The sequence below is a fragment of the Camelina sativa genome, chromosome 16, assembly GCF_030686135.1.
Source record: "Camelina sativa cultivar CO46 ecotype springtype chromosome 16, ASM3068613v1".
NCBI lineage: Eukaryota > Viridiplantae > Streptophyta > Magnoliopsida > Brassicales > Brassicaceae > Camelina > Camelina sativa.
The window spans coordinates 19,785,753-19,800,018 of record NC_141895.1 but is presented as its reverse complement, the minus strand read 5'-3'; the positions used below and the strand labels follow the sequence as shown (position 1 = coordinate 19,800,018).

The following is a 14,266-nucleotide window of genomic DNA, read 5'->3' as shown; positions in this document are numbered from 1 at the left end:
TGAATTGCACAAATTTTATTAGAAAAGAGGCAATGATTTTGGTTTTGGAGTTTGATGAGTTAACAAGTTATGTGGTAGTATAAAAAAAGTTTTAAATAATTATTCAGTGGAAGAATGTGAGGAATGTCACGAGGAAGAGGAAGAAGAAGAACCGGACGGTAAAAATAATAATGACAATTATCATAAAAATTTGACAATGAAAATGACGATAAAGAATATGAAGGGTAAAAAAACAGTGGAAAAAACACAAAGACATAGATGGTGGTGGTCAATTAAATATGAGAAAACGAGATTAATTCATGATTCTAAAAATGTTTTGTTTGTCTTGTGGTCAAAGAAATTGTTTATTATATGCATCGTCACGAATTCAAATGTTTGATCCGCCTCGCCTCAACGTCCAGTTAAATCTAGTCAAATTTATGATTCTTTAGCTAATCATATTTAATTTTTAAACAAAACTGATTTTTAAATTTTTTAAAAAAGTGTGTATCTAAAATAAAAGTTTTGCCTTAATAGTAATTTAATGTTTTCTACAAGATAATATTTAATAATTGTTATCAATCATATATAATTTTCACTAAAATATATTAAATAAACTCACGCGTAGCTTGGATTCAAAACTTCGTACACAATAAAAAATTATATCAAACAAATTAAAAAATATAAAATCTTATATGATAAAACAAAATAATGTAATTTTCAAAAAAAACATAAAAAATTACATAAAAGTATAAAGGTACTCAATATAACTCTTTTCATAGTGCCCATGATTAATTATTGCATTATTGTTGTAAAAAAATATTTTGTAAATAGTACATCTTTTATATATAGATATATTTCTAACAATTGAATTTAATAGAATTATTTGTAATATATATATATATATATATATTTTACAAGGACTAAAATAAAATTTGTAAAACCACAATCCTTCGTAACTAAATGATTGAGGTTTGTTGGAGATGCTCTTACATAACTAATCGTCTACCCATTTGAATTAAAAACTGACCATAAACTCTTGAGTTTTGATTAATGAGGATATAAAATCCCATGATCACAATAATTTAACTTACAATATATAGTTTTTATATTCATAATTACAAAAAAAAGTAATGTATGTTAAGAAATTAAATCTTGAGACCAGTGTAAATGTAAATCACTAATCGTTTGGTCGATCAGTGACGTCGCACAATTTTTAGAAAATAATCAACTTTTAAATGAAGCGTAAAGTGGAAATGATTGCAAAAAAACTAAGAAAGTTGCAAAGATGTTTTATAATGAAAAAGGTCAATGAAGAGGGTTGGAGGAATTATTGCTTTTCCTCCAAGTAGAGGTTCCAATCTTTTATCCTAAAATTGTATATCATGCTTTTTTGAGTTTTTCTGAGTCAAACATCTTTTAAATCGATGACATTTTTAATTATTATTTTTGCAGTTCAAAAGCTCTTTTCAAAACTGAAAGGAATCACTTATCTTTCATATTGGGCTTTAAAAAATCAGATCCAATAGTGCCTTACTGCTTTATATGTAAAAGTCCATCATCGATTTTGAACCAAAATTTTTTTGATAATTAAATTGTTTAATATATTGAGAGAAAGTAAACTTAGCCGGTAGAGTAGTTGATCTCCCCATTCTCCAAGTCTGTCAATTATGTAATTTTGACTGTGAGATGCAATACCTTGTAGGCAGAACTTTACAATACTAATGAAATATACTTGTACAACATACTTTACTTACTATATTATTAATATTGGTTGTAATTCGAAACAAAATCTTCATACAATTGAGGATTTTATTGAGCTCGAGCAACAAAAAATTGTAAAAAAAAAAAATTTGTCCAGCTGGTCAGAAATTGCTCAGAAGTGAAAGACCATCTCCAGTCACCAGCATAATGATGCCACCAGCATAATGTTTTTGAGGCTTTACAATCTTTTACAAACCATTTCCTTATTTTAGCTTTGATTTTAGTATCAGCAACCTGGTTGTTCTTTGAATATACCAGTCTTAGAAAGAAAAAAAAAAACTAATATGACTTTATTACTCATCTGGTCTTTATAATATAAATTAATGTTATTTTATTACTCATTTGTCCATATAGTTCTTTGGAAAATAAATCAATTAGAAATCCATTATACTCCTAAGTCCATCATCTATTTAGAGCCAAGCTTTTAATTCACATTTTTTTGTTTATTGAATAATATCTGTTTATATAAAAAATGAACTAAAGATTTCACAACAAAAATCAAAATTAAATATTCTTAAAACAAATTTTTGATTCATAACAATATTTAATATAAGAAATTTATATATATGAAAAGAGATATTATGTTGATAATTAAACAATCTATTTGAACCAAATAATCTGGAGGACCATTTACAAAACTGTGGAAAGGTAAAAAACGATTTGAACAATTCACTCAGAACTAACAAATACTTTATCCGAACGAATTAATAAATGATCAAGGCCTTGTTACAAGTGAGTGTACATATGCTTATTTACATGTTTGAGTAGATCATGTACAAAGTAGATCACACCACCGAAATTCTATTATAATAAAAACGTTCATAACCATTTCTTATATATATATATATATATATATATATTTTTTTTCAAAATGAGTAATCAATTCTTCTTGATCAGAACACAAACAATTAATATCATGCATATATTCCGGAAAATTATTTCCGCATTTATCCCTACAACAAATATTGATTAAACTGAAATTGAGTCCTGAAATGCATGAGTTTAATTAATTATGGTCTATCAATTTGAACAGAGTCAAATCTTGGAAGCACTCTAGTTACTTGATGATAGTAATATACAAACACTTTGATACTCTTTTACTCAGCCAATCAAGCCGGCGGATCTAGAGTTCAAATGTCACATCAATGTAATTTACATATGTACATGTTTAAGTCACATACACATATATGTAGGCCACTACTAATTAATCTATATATTCATTTAGACTCGACCTTGTTTTTTGGCAATCGAATTTATGTTTTCTATTTAGTGTGGTCACTCAATAAGAAGATCTCTCACGAAAGTCGGTCCCAAAGTCCAACTTGAGTTTTTGGTATTTATAATCTATGGTATTTATAAAATACCGTAATTCGACCGTTGACAAAATAAACTTAAAACATTGAAAAAAGTATAAATATATGTGGCAACGTGAAATGGCAACGAAGGATCGATTGCTAACACTTGAACAAAGTCCAAAACATCGAACCACTATCCTTCATGTCATTGCCAGTCACATGCATCCCATCTCTCTTTTCCCTTTATCACTATTTGTGTATATTTTATTTACACTAACATCACACCTAAAGAGAAAAATAATATGTATACTTATGCGTTTATATGATATATATGATCTTTTTGTTTTGTTAAATATTATTTATATTATCTTGCTCATAGTTTTGTATCTTTCGTTGGGACTTACAGCATATAACAATTCTAAACAATGAATGTACACTGTTTAGTGTCGTATTTTAGTCCACGTATCGAATGACGTCAAAATACTTTATTTTAAAGAAAGTTCGAATATACAAATATAATACTCAATTTCATGAATACATCTCTCCAAAAGTGGTCATCTTTGAGGAAATTTAACTATACCTAAACGTTCAGTCGTATACAACATATACCCTTTCATATGTAGTTTTCTGATAAATTTACAACAGTGTAAAAACAAAATGGTAAAACTAATAACAAATTATAAAAACTCATAGTTTTCATAGTGAACTTGTGTGTAGCTTAAAGACAACATATTGTGATCTTATCTACTTTTAGTTGATATTCTTCTGAGCCATTTTTCCATTGGAAGTGAGTAGTTTAATAAGGGAATTGAAGCAGCAAGCACATGGCCACGTAGCCAGCTCTTCTTTACGGGTGATTCTTTGTTTGGTTGTAGCTACACTATGATTATAAAACTAGTTGAACATACATGTTGGCATCTGATACACTGCCACCAAAAATGCCAAAGAAAATAAATAAACTACAATTTACAAAGAGATTTTATAATAGAAAATGAGGAATTAATATCCAGCAAAGCTGCAAAAGATTAGATTATGGAAATGCACATGATCCCATAAAGATTCTTCCACTAATTAATGCATAATGGCGCATTTTTACAAACTTGATCTCTCTCCCATCATCATTTTTTTGTCAACACCATCCTGATCCTCTAGGGTTTCAGATTCTGTCACATGCTTGCTTCTTCCGTATAAATTCTTATAACTTTTTAACCCTCCTTTAAACTACCAAGTTTACTATCTTCCTTTTTCAACTCAATATCAATATATTAAATGTTAGTAAATTATCTTGGTTGTTATCAAATTGTAGATGCTAACTTGATATCGTGAAAAAGGAGTTACAGTTTCTCGTAGTCAATTTTAATTAAACACCGACTAATCATTATAGCGACTTAAAATGTATTTATAGTATTATCGACATATTTTTTAAAGTTGATTTTCATTGGACGCTCAGGTTATCGCTGTCATCTGAATTAGTTTAATCTTGTAACCTTTTACGTAACATGTCAGAGATATTTTGCTTCAGTTTGATCATCGATTATAAGAAAACGTTGTGAACTCCTAAAATATATAACCACCAAATATGATTGTACGAGTAAGTGTCCTGTCGATATAATTACGCTTCTGAGCAGAATTGATGGATTTGACCCTTGAATTGTGTCCACACACCATTCTCTGTCTATATGAAATCTTGATTATAGATCTACAACTTGAATAGAAAACTTTGAAATATGAATAAAAAGTAAGATATTTGGAAAAGTGAAAACTTCAAAATGTTTTTACCCATATATGGCTAGCTAGTTTCCCACTTCCCACATCTTCATGATATGGGTTTATAATAAACAGTTCTTTAAATTACATTAGTGTAATTAAGTATATATTTATATATGTGATGTTTAAGTATTGAGATCATGGGTGGACCTAGGTGGGAAGATACCGGGTCCTAGGAGTAATTTGCAAAATGTGGCCTATTGACCTCTATACCATTGACCACTATAGCTTATTATTCGATACTCATATTTCAATGAATAATATATTTTATAGTAATAGTAGTATTGTCACTCTTGTGATAACAGAAGTTTTGGACTAATCACAAAATATTAAATACAGTGGATCCGATTATTAACGTATCCAAAGCTGTACAGAAAATTTATAAGCTGGAAGTGTTACGGAATAATGCAAAGCTGTAAGAAAGAGTTTTACATGAAATCAGTACAAAAAAAATGAGAAAAAAATGTTCGTAAAACTTTTTTGATTTGTAAAAATTTAAAGTTGTATCACTTATATTGCTTTGTTTTTGTTTACCAATCACACCCCGTATAATGCAACAATTTACAACTAGACATCAAACTCAAGAATGTTTTATCCCATGTATGCATGATTCTATGATATAGGATTTATCATAGAGACATATGCAAGTATGCAACATATGCACGCAAGGAAGTTCTTTCCTACCTAGTCGTACAAGTTATAAGTATATTACGTGGAACTAGTGATAGAGACATATGCAAGTATGCAACATATGCACGCAAGGAAGTTCTTTCCTACCTAGTCGTACAAGTTATAAGTATATTACGTGGAACTAGTGATGAGAGTGAGCAACGCATATAAGTGTGGTTGAAGCATCCAAGTTTACAAAGGGTCCATTAACCAAAAAAGCAAAGCAAACCAAACACGGTTAGCTAAAAAGAAACTTGTACTTTATGAAAGAAGTGGGTGATTCTAGTGGGTCGCACCAACTCATTTCATTTTAAATTTTTCATTTAAATTTCTTATGGTCATTTTAGAGACCGGAGATAGATCGTGCTGAACTTTGGGGCGTATAGCATCACATTTGCAATGTAGTTTTTAGTTATCACCAAATATCTGGATAAATTCATCTGTGTAATTAACCTTGAAGATGTTAAGTAAACTATGTTATTTATTTTGTTTAGGATTCCCTAGCTAGCTGCACTTCAAGTCTCTTGGTTTCGAAAAAGTTTCGGTGTGCGAGACTATAACCGCTCTTATTAATGGCAACCAATTTTTTTTTTGGTTCCACGTCCCTTAAGCCAACAATAGCTTTAGTCTCTCCACATCTTTACGTCTTAAGAAACTTTTATTTCTAGCTTTTCTTGTCGCATTCTTTTGTCACTAGCATCTAAGTCCCGAACAAGCTACTTCTTCTTACACTTACATTATACAAAGCACATGCAATTTAATTCACGTCCTTTATAATGATTGGTTCAAACATTTTTAAAATTACACATAAAAAGCCAGTGAAAATTTAAATTTATCACCAAAAAAAGAAAACTTCGGTTTGTTTAAGAAATTTCGAAAAGTTTAGAAGTGTCGGCCATTTGGTTGTGGAAGAGGAAAAGGTGGTTAAAAGGAGAAGAGTCGATTAAAAAGGAGTGTGACAACTTTCCAACCCCAAATTGTTTGCTTGCTTTCTTCCAACTCTATTTGTCCGTTTCCTCTATCTCCCTTGGAATCTGTGTGTGTCTCTATGTCTCTTGCTGCTTCCTTTACTCTGATCACATTTTAGAACCTTTTCTATGTAAAATCACATATCATCTTAAACAACTATATATATATATTGAGAATATGTGAATCTCATAATGAATTTGAGTAGATGAAATATATTGAGAATATATACATTGACATGTTGTTATTTGATGACACGATATTTTGTATTATTGTATATCAAGTAATATAATGTTACGTGTAACATTGTCATTGACAAATAAGTTGTTATTTTACACGATAACAGGTTAATTTATTTCATAATATGTTACTTAATTTGTTTCTTGAAGAAAAAGAAAACAAAAACACACACGCGGTGAAATGAATAATATGAAGACTGTAGAATAAAAGAGGGTTATGAAATTCATGGTCTGCTGCATCGTCAGATTTTAAATATCGTACGTCTTTTGTAAGGTTTCGTGATTACAAAATTCACTCCTTTAGATTTTGTCCCATCAATTTATTTTTTTCTTCGATTTTATATTTTAATTTAACCCGCTCGACCAAATCATGACATATGCAGAATTTATTTCATGGATTTACTCATTTACACAAAAATATAAATAATTTTGTTTCATGGAAAACGTCCTTTTCATTGTGCATTCCATTTATTTCTTCCCACTTCTGAATATGACGACTACGACCACATGGTGCCAGTACCCACGACTAAAACAATACTATATAATATACATCATATTTTATTTTTCTAAGGGCATAATGAGATATTTTTTTATATAGTAAAGATGACTATTACCCATTTTTTAACATCTCAACACTAAAATAGACTCGGTGGTGTTTGGTTTGCAGATTTCAAAAGTGAGCTAATGAAACATGCATGGGTTCTTCTGATCAAAATTCATATTACAAAAAATATTTATATATTAAATAAAAAAGAAGAAAAAAAAAGAGAGAAAAAGACAAGTAGACCAGTTTCAGTTGTACTGTTGCTGATCAAGCCACGGCCAAAAACCAGAATGGTCATCCATTGCACAGAACATGTTACTGATACTGTTCTCTTCTTTCACCATACTCTGTCCTGAAGACGAGTTTTGAAAGAACTGCATTGTTGTAGTCGTCCCGGTGGCTGGCGACGACGGTGGGAAGAAGTGTCTACCGAGTGTCTGCGGCTGCGGCGGTGGTTGGCCACCGGTTAATGTGCTTTCGATTGATGGAGGCGGTGCAGTTGAGATGTCGAGTCTGAGATTTTCAGAACTGTTATCACTTCTGTTACTGCAAGATCCTTCTGTGTCTTTGTTTAGGTTTATTGACTCTGTTTGTTCTCTGCTTTTTAATCCCATTATCTGCGTAATTAGAGACAAATTAACACTATTAGATTCGAATTTTATTAAAAAATAAACAGAGAGTACTGTGTTTTGTGATAAGCTGATTAAGAAAGCTATTGTTTTCAGATCTCTGTTCAGACAAGTGTGAAGAAAAAAAAAAGAGAGAGAGATAATGATGTTTTATAAAGTCATGAACCACGTATAGTTTTCTAACCCTACCTGAAAGCAACTCTTGATCTAAACAATTATTAACCAAAAAAAAGTTTGAAATTATGATCTTTTTACATGTAAAACAATTAAATTATGAATTTATTAAACCAAATTTGTTATCTTTAATCTTTTTAGAACAAAAATAATATCATCTTTTAGATTAAAGTTTTTTTTGTAGATAAATAATTACCTCAGCTTGAAGTTTCTGATTATGAGTTTGAAGAAGATCATTTTCAGATTTAAGTGCATCAAACTGTCGTTTAAGAGTATCATAATCTTTCTCAAGCTGCTTTGTTTTCCAACGAGCTCTTCTGTTTTGAAACCAAATAGCGATCTGTCTTGGTTGTAAACCTAAGGCACGAGCCAGCTGCATTTTCCTCTCTGGTTCAAGTTTGTTTCCTAGCTCAAAATTCTTCTCCAGTGTCTTGACTTGTTCCATGTTTAGTCTTCTCTTCTTCTCTCCCATCTGAGACCCATCATCTGAATAATCCTCTTCTCCTCCATTCATATTGTTCCCTTGTTCTAAATCACAACACCCTTCCATTGGAGATCTCTTACCTAGAAACGAAGCAAACCCTGAAAACAGAAACAGATCATTTAGAAACAGAGGAGATGAATGTATTAGAGAGAGAGACTGTGTGTGTGTGTGTATTACCATGGAGATCTTGAGGTAGAGAGCAAGAAGGAAGGAGAGGAGCAAGAGAAGGAGATTGATGAGGATGATCGTCTTCGTAAGAGGTTTGGATCATGAAATTTGAAGGGAAAAAAGACATGCCATTATTACAAGACATCTTCTTCTGTTTTGCAACAGGAAGATAAAATTAAAGTACTGTTTGCTTGAGTTTTTTTGGTCGTTTCTCTTTAGTTTTTTCTTCTTACCAATCTTTGTCTCGAAGACATCATCACCCTCTTATAAATCTGAATCCCTTTTTTTGTTTTTAAATGTGTGTGAGTAGGAGAATCAAAATGAGAAAGAGAAAGAGGAAAGAGAGAGAGAGAAAGATAGTGAAATGTATCGGCCTAGACTATACCACTTCTGGTTATTTATTTTCTTCTCTTTTTTTTTCGTTTTATATAGAAAGGGCTGAAAGTGAGAGAGAGGACCTCTCTAAGCTGTGTATAGATCAAGACGCACTCAGTTGATTCTCGTTAACAAAAACAAAAAAAAATTAACTCGATCAAATAGCTTAAACTTCTTTTATATTAAGCTAAAGTTGTATATCTAATTTAACTCCAGTTTTTATTTCTATTTTCCACTATAGATAGATATTTCAAAACCAATGTTGATTCCAACCAAGTGGTCGTGGGATCCAATTTAATTGACCATGGTATACTTAGTAAAGTATTTAATTTCGTGATGCTTGCGAATTCATTGATTAACCAAATTTAGATTAGACCAAAAAAGGACACTATTTGAATATGAATTGAGCTGTAGTATCTACTTTGAGTTGAACAAAAAAAGAACCATCAAGAGGTAAACAAACTTGTTTAGTGTTTTTGCTTATGTTTTTATTGTGTTACCATTCATATCAAATTCGCATGAATATTACATATTTTTTGATGATGAAAAAATGCAAGAAAATTATAAAAAGGGTTTCAGTTTGCGTACAATGTGGAAAATGAAGAGATGAGAATCAAAAAGGTAAGAGAGGAAAGGACTCTTCTTTTTCCCCTTGGGAGAGACATGCAGAGAGGTGTTCTCTCTCACTCATCATACTTGTCCTTTAATCTTTATCTAATCTATCATCTTTTTTTTATTAGATTTGTCCTTCTTTTTTTTTTGGAAAACCAAATGAGATGGGTCCAATGCTCATCTTAAACCATAACAATTACTTGTTATATTTTTTTGACAATCAACAATTACTTGTTATATATATAATCATAACTATCATTTTGTACTCCAAATTTATTTATAGACAACTTAGTTTATAATTTATATATATATATTAAATCAATAAAATATTGATGTAAATCACTACAAATCGGCTATGTAGAGAATCAATTACCATTTCATATACTAATATTGATGTAAATCAATTTCATAGTATAATGTAATGATATTGAGGTAGGGAAGGTGGATAGTGAATAGGTTCAATGTTGATCCTATTTACACACGCTAGTAGCCTAGGACGTATAGACTGTAGTAGACCCATCACATAATCGTATATTGTCTTTATGGGTAGACTTAAACCTGTAGAAGTAGAACTATAAATGGACTGTTCATAAATCAAGAAAATACTTAGTATTGCTTTTGTTTGTTTTTTTGGAAGAAGAGAGAAGTGCTATTATTGATTTCAGATGTTTTATGATGCTAGTTTTGATTACTTTGATGTTAAAGAAAGAAGGAAATATTTAACAAAAAAAAAAAATAAGAAGGAAATAGAAGCAATTGTAACCCCAAGTAGACTCTAGAATTAATTTCTTTCAAATAATATAAAAGGATTATTCTAAAGTTTCTTAGTTTTCAGGCTTCAAAATAGAGACTATATGTGTGGTGGACTGGAATGATGCAGAGCACTCTAAATAATAGTATCAAAATTCATGAAAAAGATATATTATTATATCCGTCTTACACCATAATACCTTGTCTCGTGCCATCTTCATTTAGATCCTTGGTTTAATAGTTTAGTTTAGGATACAAAACATATTTAATGCTACTGCAGCACTGCTAATAAATATATCACGGAAAGTCTGAAAAAGGTAGAAAAAATGTACTATTCCCAATGAATTTCTCTATTTGTTACCTAGGATTTTAGTTAAAAGTTCATAATAACAATACATAGGACACCAAAGTTTTAATAAATCCAAAAGAATATATATGATCCAAAGATAAATTTAAATTCGATTTAAAACAGAATCGAAAGGCAAATCATCATATTCAAAAAAAAAGAAGAAACTGGAAATAGACTTACAACCCACGTAGCCATGGTCAACATTCTTGTAATATGTATTTGAACTTCTATATCTTGTCTATGATATCATGGCATGTCACATCTGATCACAAACCTATCAGCTTTAACCTAACCTATCAATAGCAAGACAGATACCAAAACGAAAAAATATATTCAAAAAAAAACAATTGATTATATTGCTAATGCTAGTTATATATGTAGCTAATCATAATAGGAATATAGTCAATAAAAATCACAAAAGTAAAATTTCTCAAACATCACAAAAGTTGTAGCCAATCATAATAGGAATAGATTTTATTATATAGCAGTAGCGGACGTGTTATATGGATTATGTACACATGAATGGATATGTGCGTGTGTATACAATATATGCATGTACAAAGACAGACGTATAAAGATACTGATGCGTGGGGTTTTGAAGTTAAGGAAGAAACCAAACACAACTACTGTTAGATAAACCCCACATAAGAGCTGTTCTATCTTGTCTCTCCCTCCTTTCCTATTCCATTCCTTTCCATAATCAATCTTTCTTTTATTATTATCATTATTATTATTGTTTTCTTAATTTCTTCATCTCCAACATCCCTTGTGCCGTATTCATCCATCAATTCGATCAATTCATTGATTATGGCTTCTCAAACATCATCAACCACACGATTCTCTTGACATTTACGTTCATTTTCGCTTTCGATTAGACTACTATTCATTACTACTTTTTTTGGAGTACTCTATAGACATGCACACATCACCTCATGCCGCTCTCCAATCAATCGAGGAGTGTGTTATAGATCCCACGGTCAATAAAATCTGAAGATCACTTGCGGAAATTAAGCTGAGAGACGTTGTAAGATTTTATACATATTTCATATTCTTGTTTGTTATTATGATCCTATCCACAAATTCTTCACAAGATTTTGACTAGACGCCATATATACACTCTTATCACCAAGAAGTGTACAAACATATATAGCGTACGTATGACTATGATAAGATATGTGTTAAAGGCCAGTGTCACAAGTTGCTAGAAATTTGGAATACTTGTACAGTCGTGTTTCATTTGGGATGAGCATATGTTTCGACTAATGTCTATCCATATGAAAAAATGTATAAATGGCCTAAAACTTCAACATCGAATTTTAGGAAAGTCCAACAACGACGTAGTTTTCGAGAAGTCACAATATGTCCCTCCTCCCGTGTCACCCACTCGTAAGCGAACTAGCTGCATAGTGTAAAATACTGTATTCATGACACTTACATTTACATTACAGTATACGTGTAACGTGTGCGTGTGTGATGTTCATGTAATCGTGACACTACAAAAAATTTAATTAAATTTTTATAATTATGCTAGTTTTATTTTTCTAAATTTTTTTATTTTAAATTATATATATAATTCGTTGGTAATTCTGTCAGTATAAAGAGAAATTTCTGAACCGTTAGCCGTCAGGAATCCGTCAGTAAAACAACTGTCGGAAATCAGTCGGTAAAAATTCCGTCAGAAATCCGTCAGTTAAACTTTTGTCAGAAATCCGTCAGAAATAACCGATGGATTTCCAACAGAATAATTTTTCCGATAATCTAGATCCGACGAACGTTTCTGTCTGTTTTTCGTTGGTAATGGTTTTCGACAAATATGCCTATTGGTTTTAAGCTATTTTCTTGTAGTGTGATGTTTTATTTTTAAATTTTTACTAAACTTGATTATAATTAAAAAAACATCTCACCAAATATATAAAGGGTTAAAAAAAGAAGTTATAAAGGGATTCTTCTTTACTTTATTAGAAAAACATAAAAATATATATATATATATATATATATATATCATCTATTTTAAATACATATATGTATGTTGTTGCATAACACAAACATGTCAATAAAGCAAAGAAGACATAGTAGACCCACGACAAGAAATAAGGCACAAAAGTTGGCTAATTTCAGCCATCACGACAAAGGCAGGCACAACACAATTCTCATATCATCATCCATAATTATTCTGATCCTGATACACTTATTTTTTCCTTCCTTCATCGATGATATATATGCCTTCAACTTACTCAACCCTTTTTTAGTAACAACACAATACACAAGTGACAAGCCCATATGAGAGACCAAGAGAACCATGTCTGCATATGAACTTAAAGAGGTGCATATAAATTATTCAATTTTATAAAACCAAAATAAGGAGTAGTTAGAGTAATTCTTTTGGTCTAGTAGTGATGAGATAACGTACGACAAGCGTGGCGAGATCCCCAAATTAAAAGTCTTTTGTTCTTAAAATTTCAGTTATCTGCAAATAATGTAACACACTAACAGTCTAACACTAGCTACTCCATTAGTTAGTAGCATGTTCTCCTTCATGTTTAGTGTTACCATTTAAACGTTTCCACGTTTCTGTTTAGTTGTTCCAAGTTTATTTATGTATATACAAATTGATCTGATTCCAAACGAGATTTAATTCAAAGCCAAATATAGCACTTAAATAAATCATAGATCGATATGGAATCTAATAAACTTAACATTTGTCTAATCATTTCATCATTTATGCGATTCATTTAGAGATGTGACTTTTTTCTTCTCAATGTGTTTATTTCTAGAAATATGTGATCATTAGCAGTGATGTTAAAATGGGACTACCTTGCCCATTTAAGCTCTGTCCGTTTTGAACCCGTTTATATTTTACCCGTTTATACTCTGCCCATTTAGACCATGTCTCCGTTTATATTCTGCCCATTTATTTGGTCCGTTTATACCTTCACCATGAAAAGCTTTTCATTTTTAGGATAGAGAAGAAGATTGTGTTGGCATAGTAGCAAAAGTTCTATCACATAGAACAACAACTGTTTAATCAAAATACAATAACATCATCTTCTAAAGGCATATTCCACTCAGATGCATCTTAAGCACACACCTAATCTTAAGATCCATACTCATCAAAACCCATCTGATCTTGAACATTCTGATCTTGAACATTCTGTTGTGCCAATGTCATCGTTGGTCTCTATGTTACCTGTTAAAGATGTGAATTAAAGTCACTTATTAAGGAAAATAGTTTTATGTAAAAGTTAAGAGTTTACTCGTTTAGTTACCTTCATAATCTGCAAAACCATGTAACCAATTACGGGTACAGAGCAAAGCTTGAACATTCTTTGGAAGCAAACGGTTTCTGTAAGGAGTTATGACCCGAGATCCAATACTAAATGCTGATTCAGATGCTACCGTGGTGATGGGAATGCTTAGTATTTCACAAGCCATATAGGCTAATTCCCCAAGTCGATGCTGGTTGTCCTTCCCAAAGGACAAAACATCCAATTTTGGAAAAGAC

The 14,266-nt window shown here is 31.0% G+C and overlaps 1 protein-coding gene across 1 annotated transcript; it reads right to left on the bottom strand.

Moving 5' to 3' along the window:
* Positions 1-7,337: 7,337 nt before the first annotated feature.
* On the bottom strand, positions 7,338-9,104 carry LOC104750828 (homeobox-leucine zipper protein ATHB-13). Its single transcript, XM_010472677.3, has 3 exons — positions 8,688-9,104; positions 8,223-8,608; positions 7,338-7,840 (listed from the first exon to the last, which is right to left on the bottom strand). The coding sequence occupies exons 1-3, from the start codon at positions 8,821-8,823 to the stop codon at positions 7,472-7,474; spliced, it is 891 nt and encodes a 296-aa protein (XP_010470979.2). The 5' UTR covers positions 8,824-9,104; the 3' UTR covers positions 7,338-7,471.
* Positions 9,105-14,266: the final 5,162 nt, after the last annotated feature.

Coding starts and splice junctions, on each gene's coding strand:
- LOC104750828 (XM_010472677.3), bottom strand. CDS start 8,823: ATGTCTTGTAATAATGGCATGTCTTTTTTCCCTTCAAATTTCATGATC. Junction 8,609..8,687: donor TCTACCTCAAGATCTCCATG/GTAATACACACA, acceptor TTCTGTTTTCAG/GGTTTGCTTCGTTTCTAGGT. Junction 7,841..8,222: donor ATCAGAAACTTCAAGCTGAG/GTAATTATTTAT, acceptor CTAATTACGCAG/ATAATGGGATTAAAAAGCAG.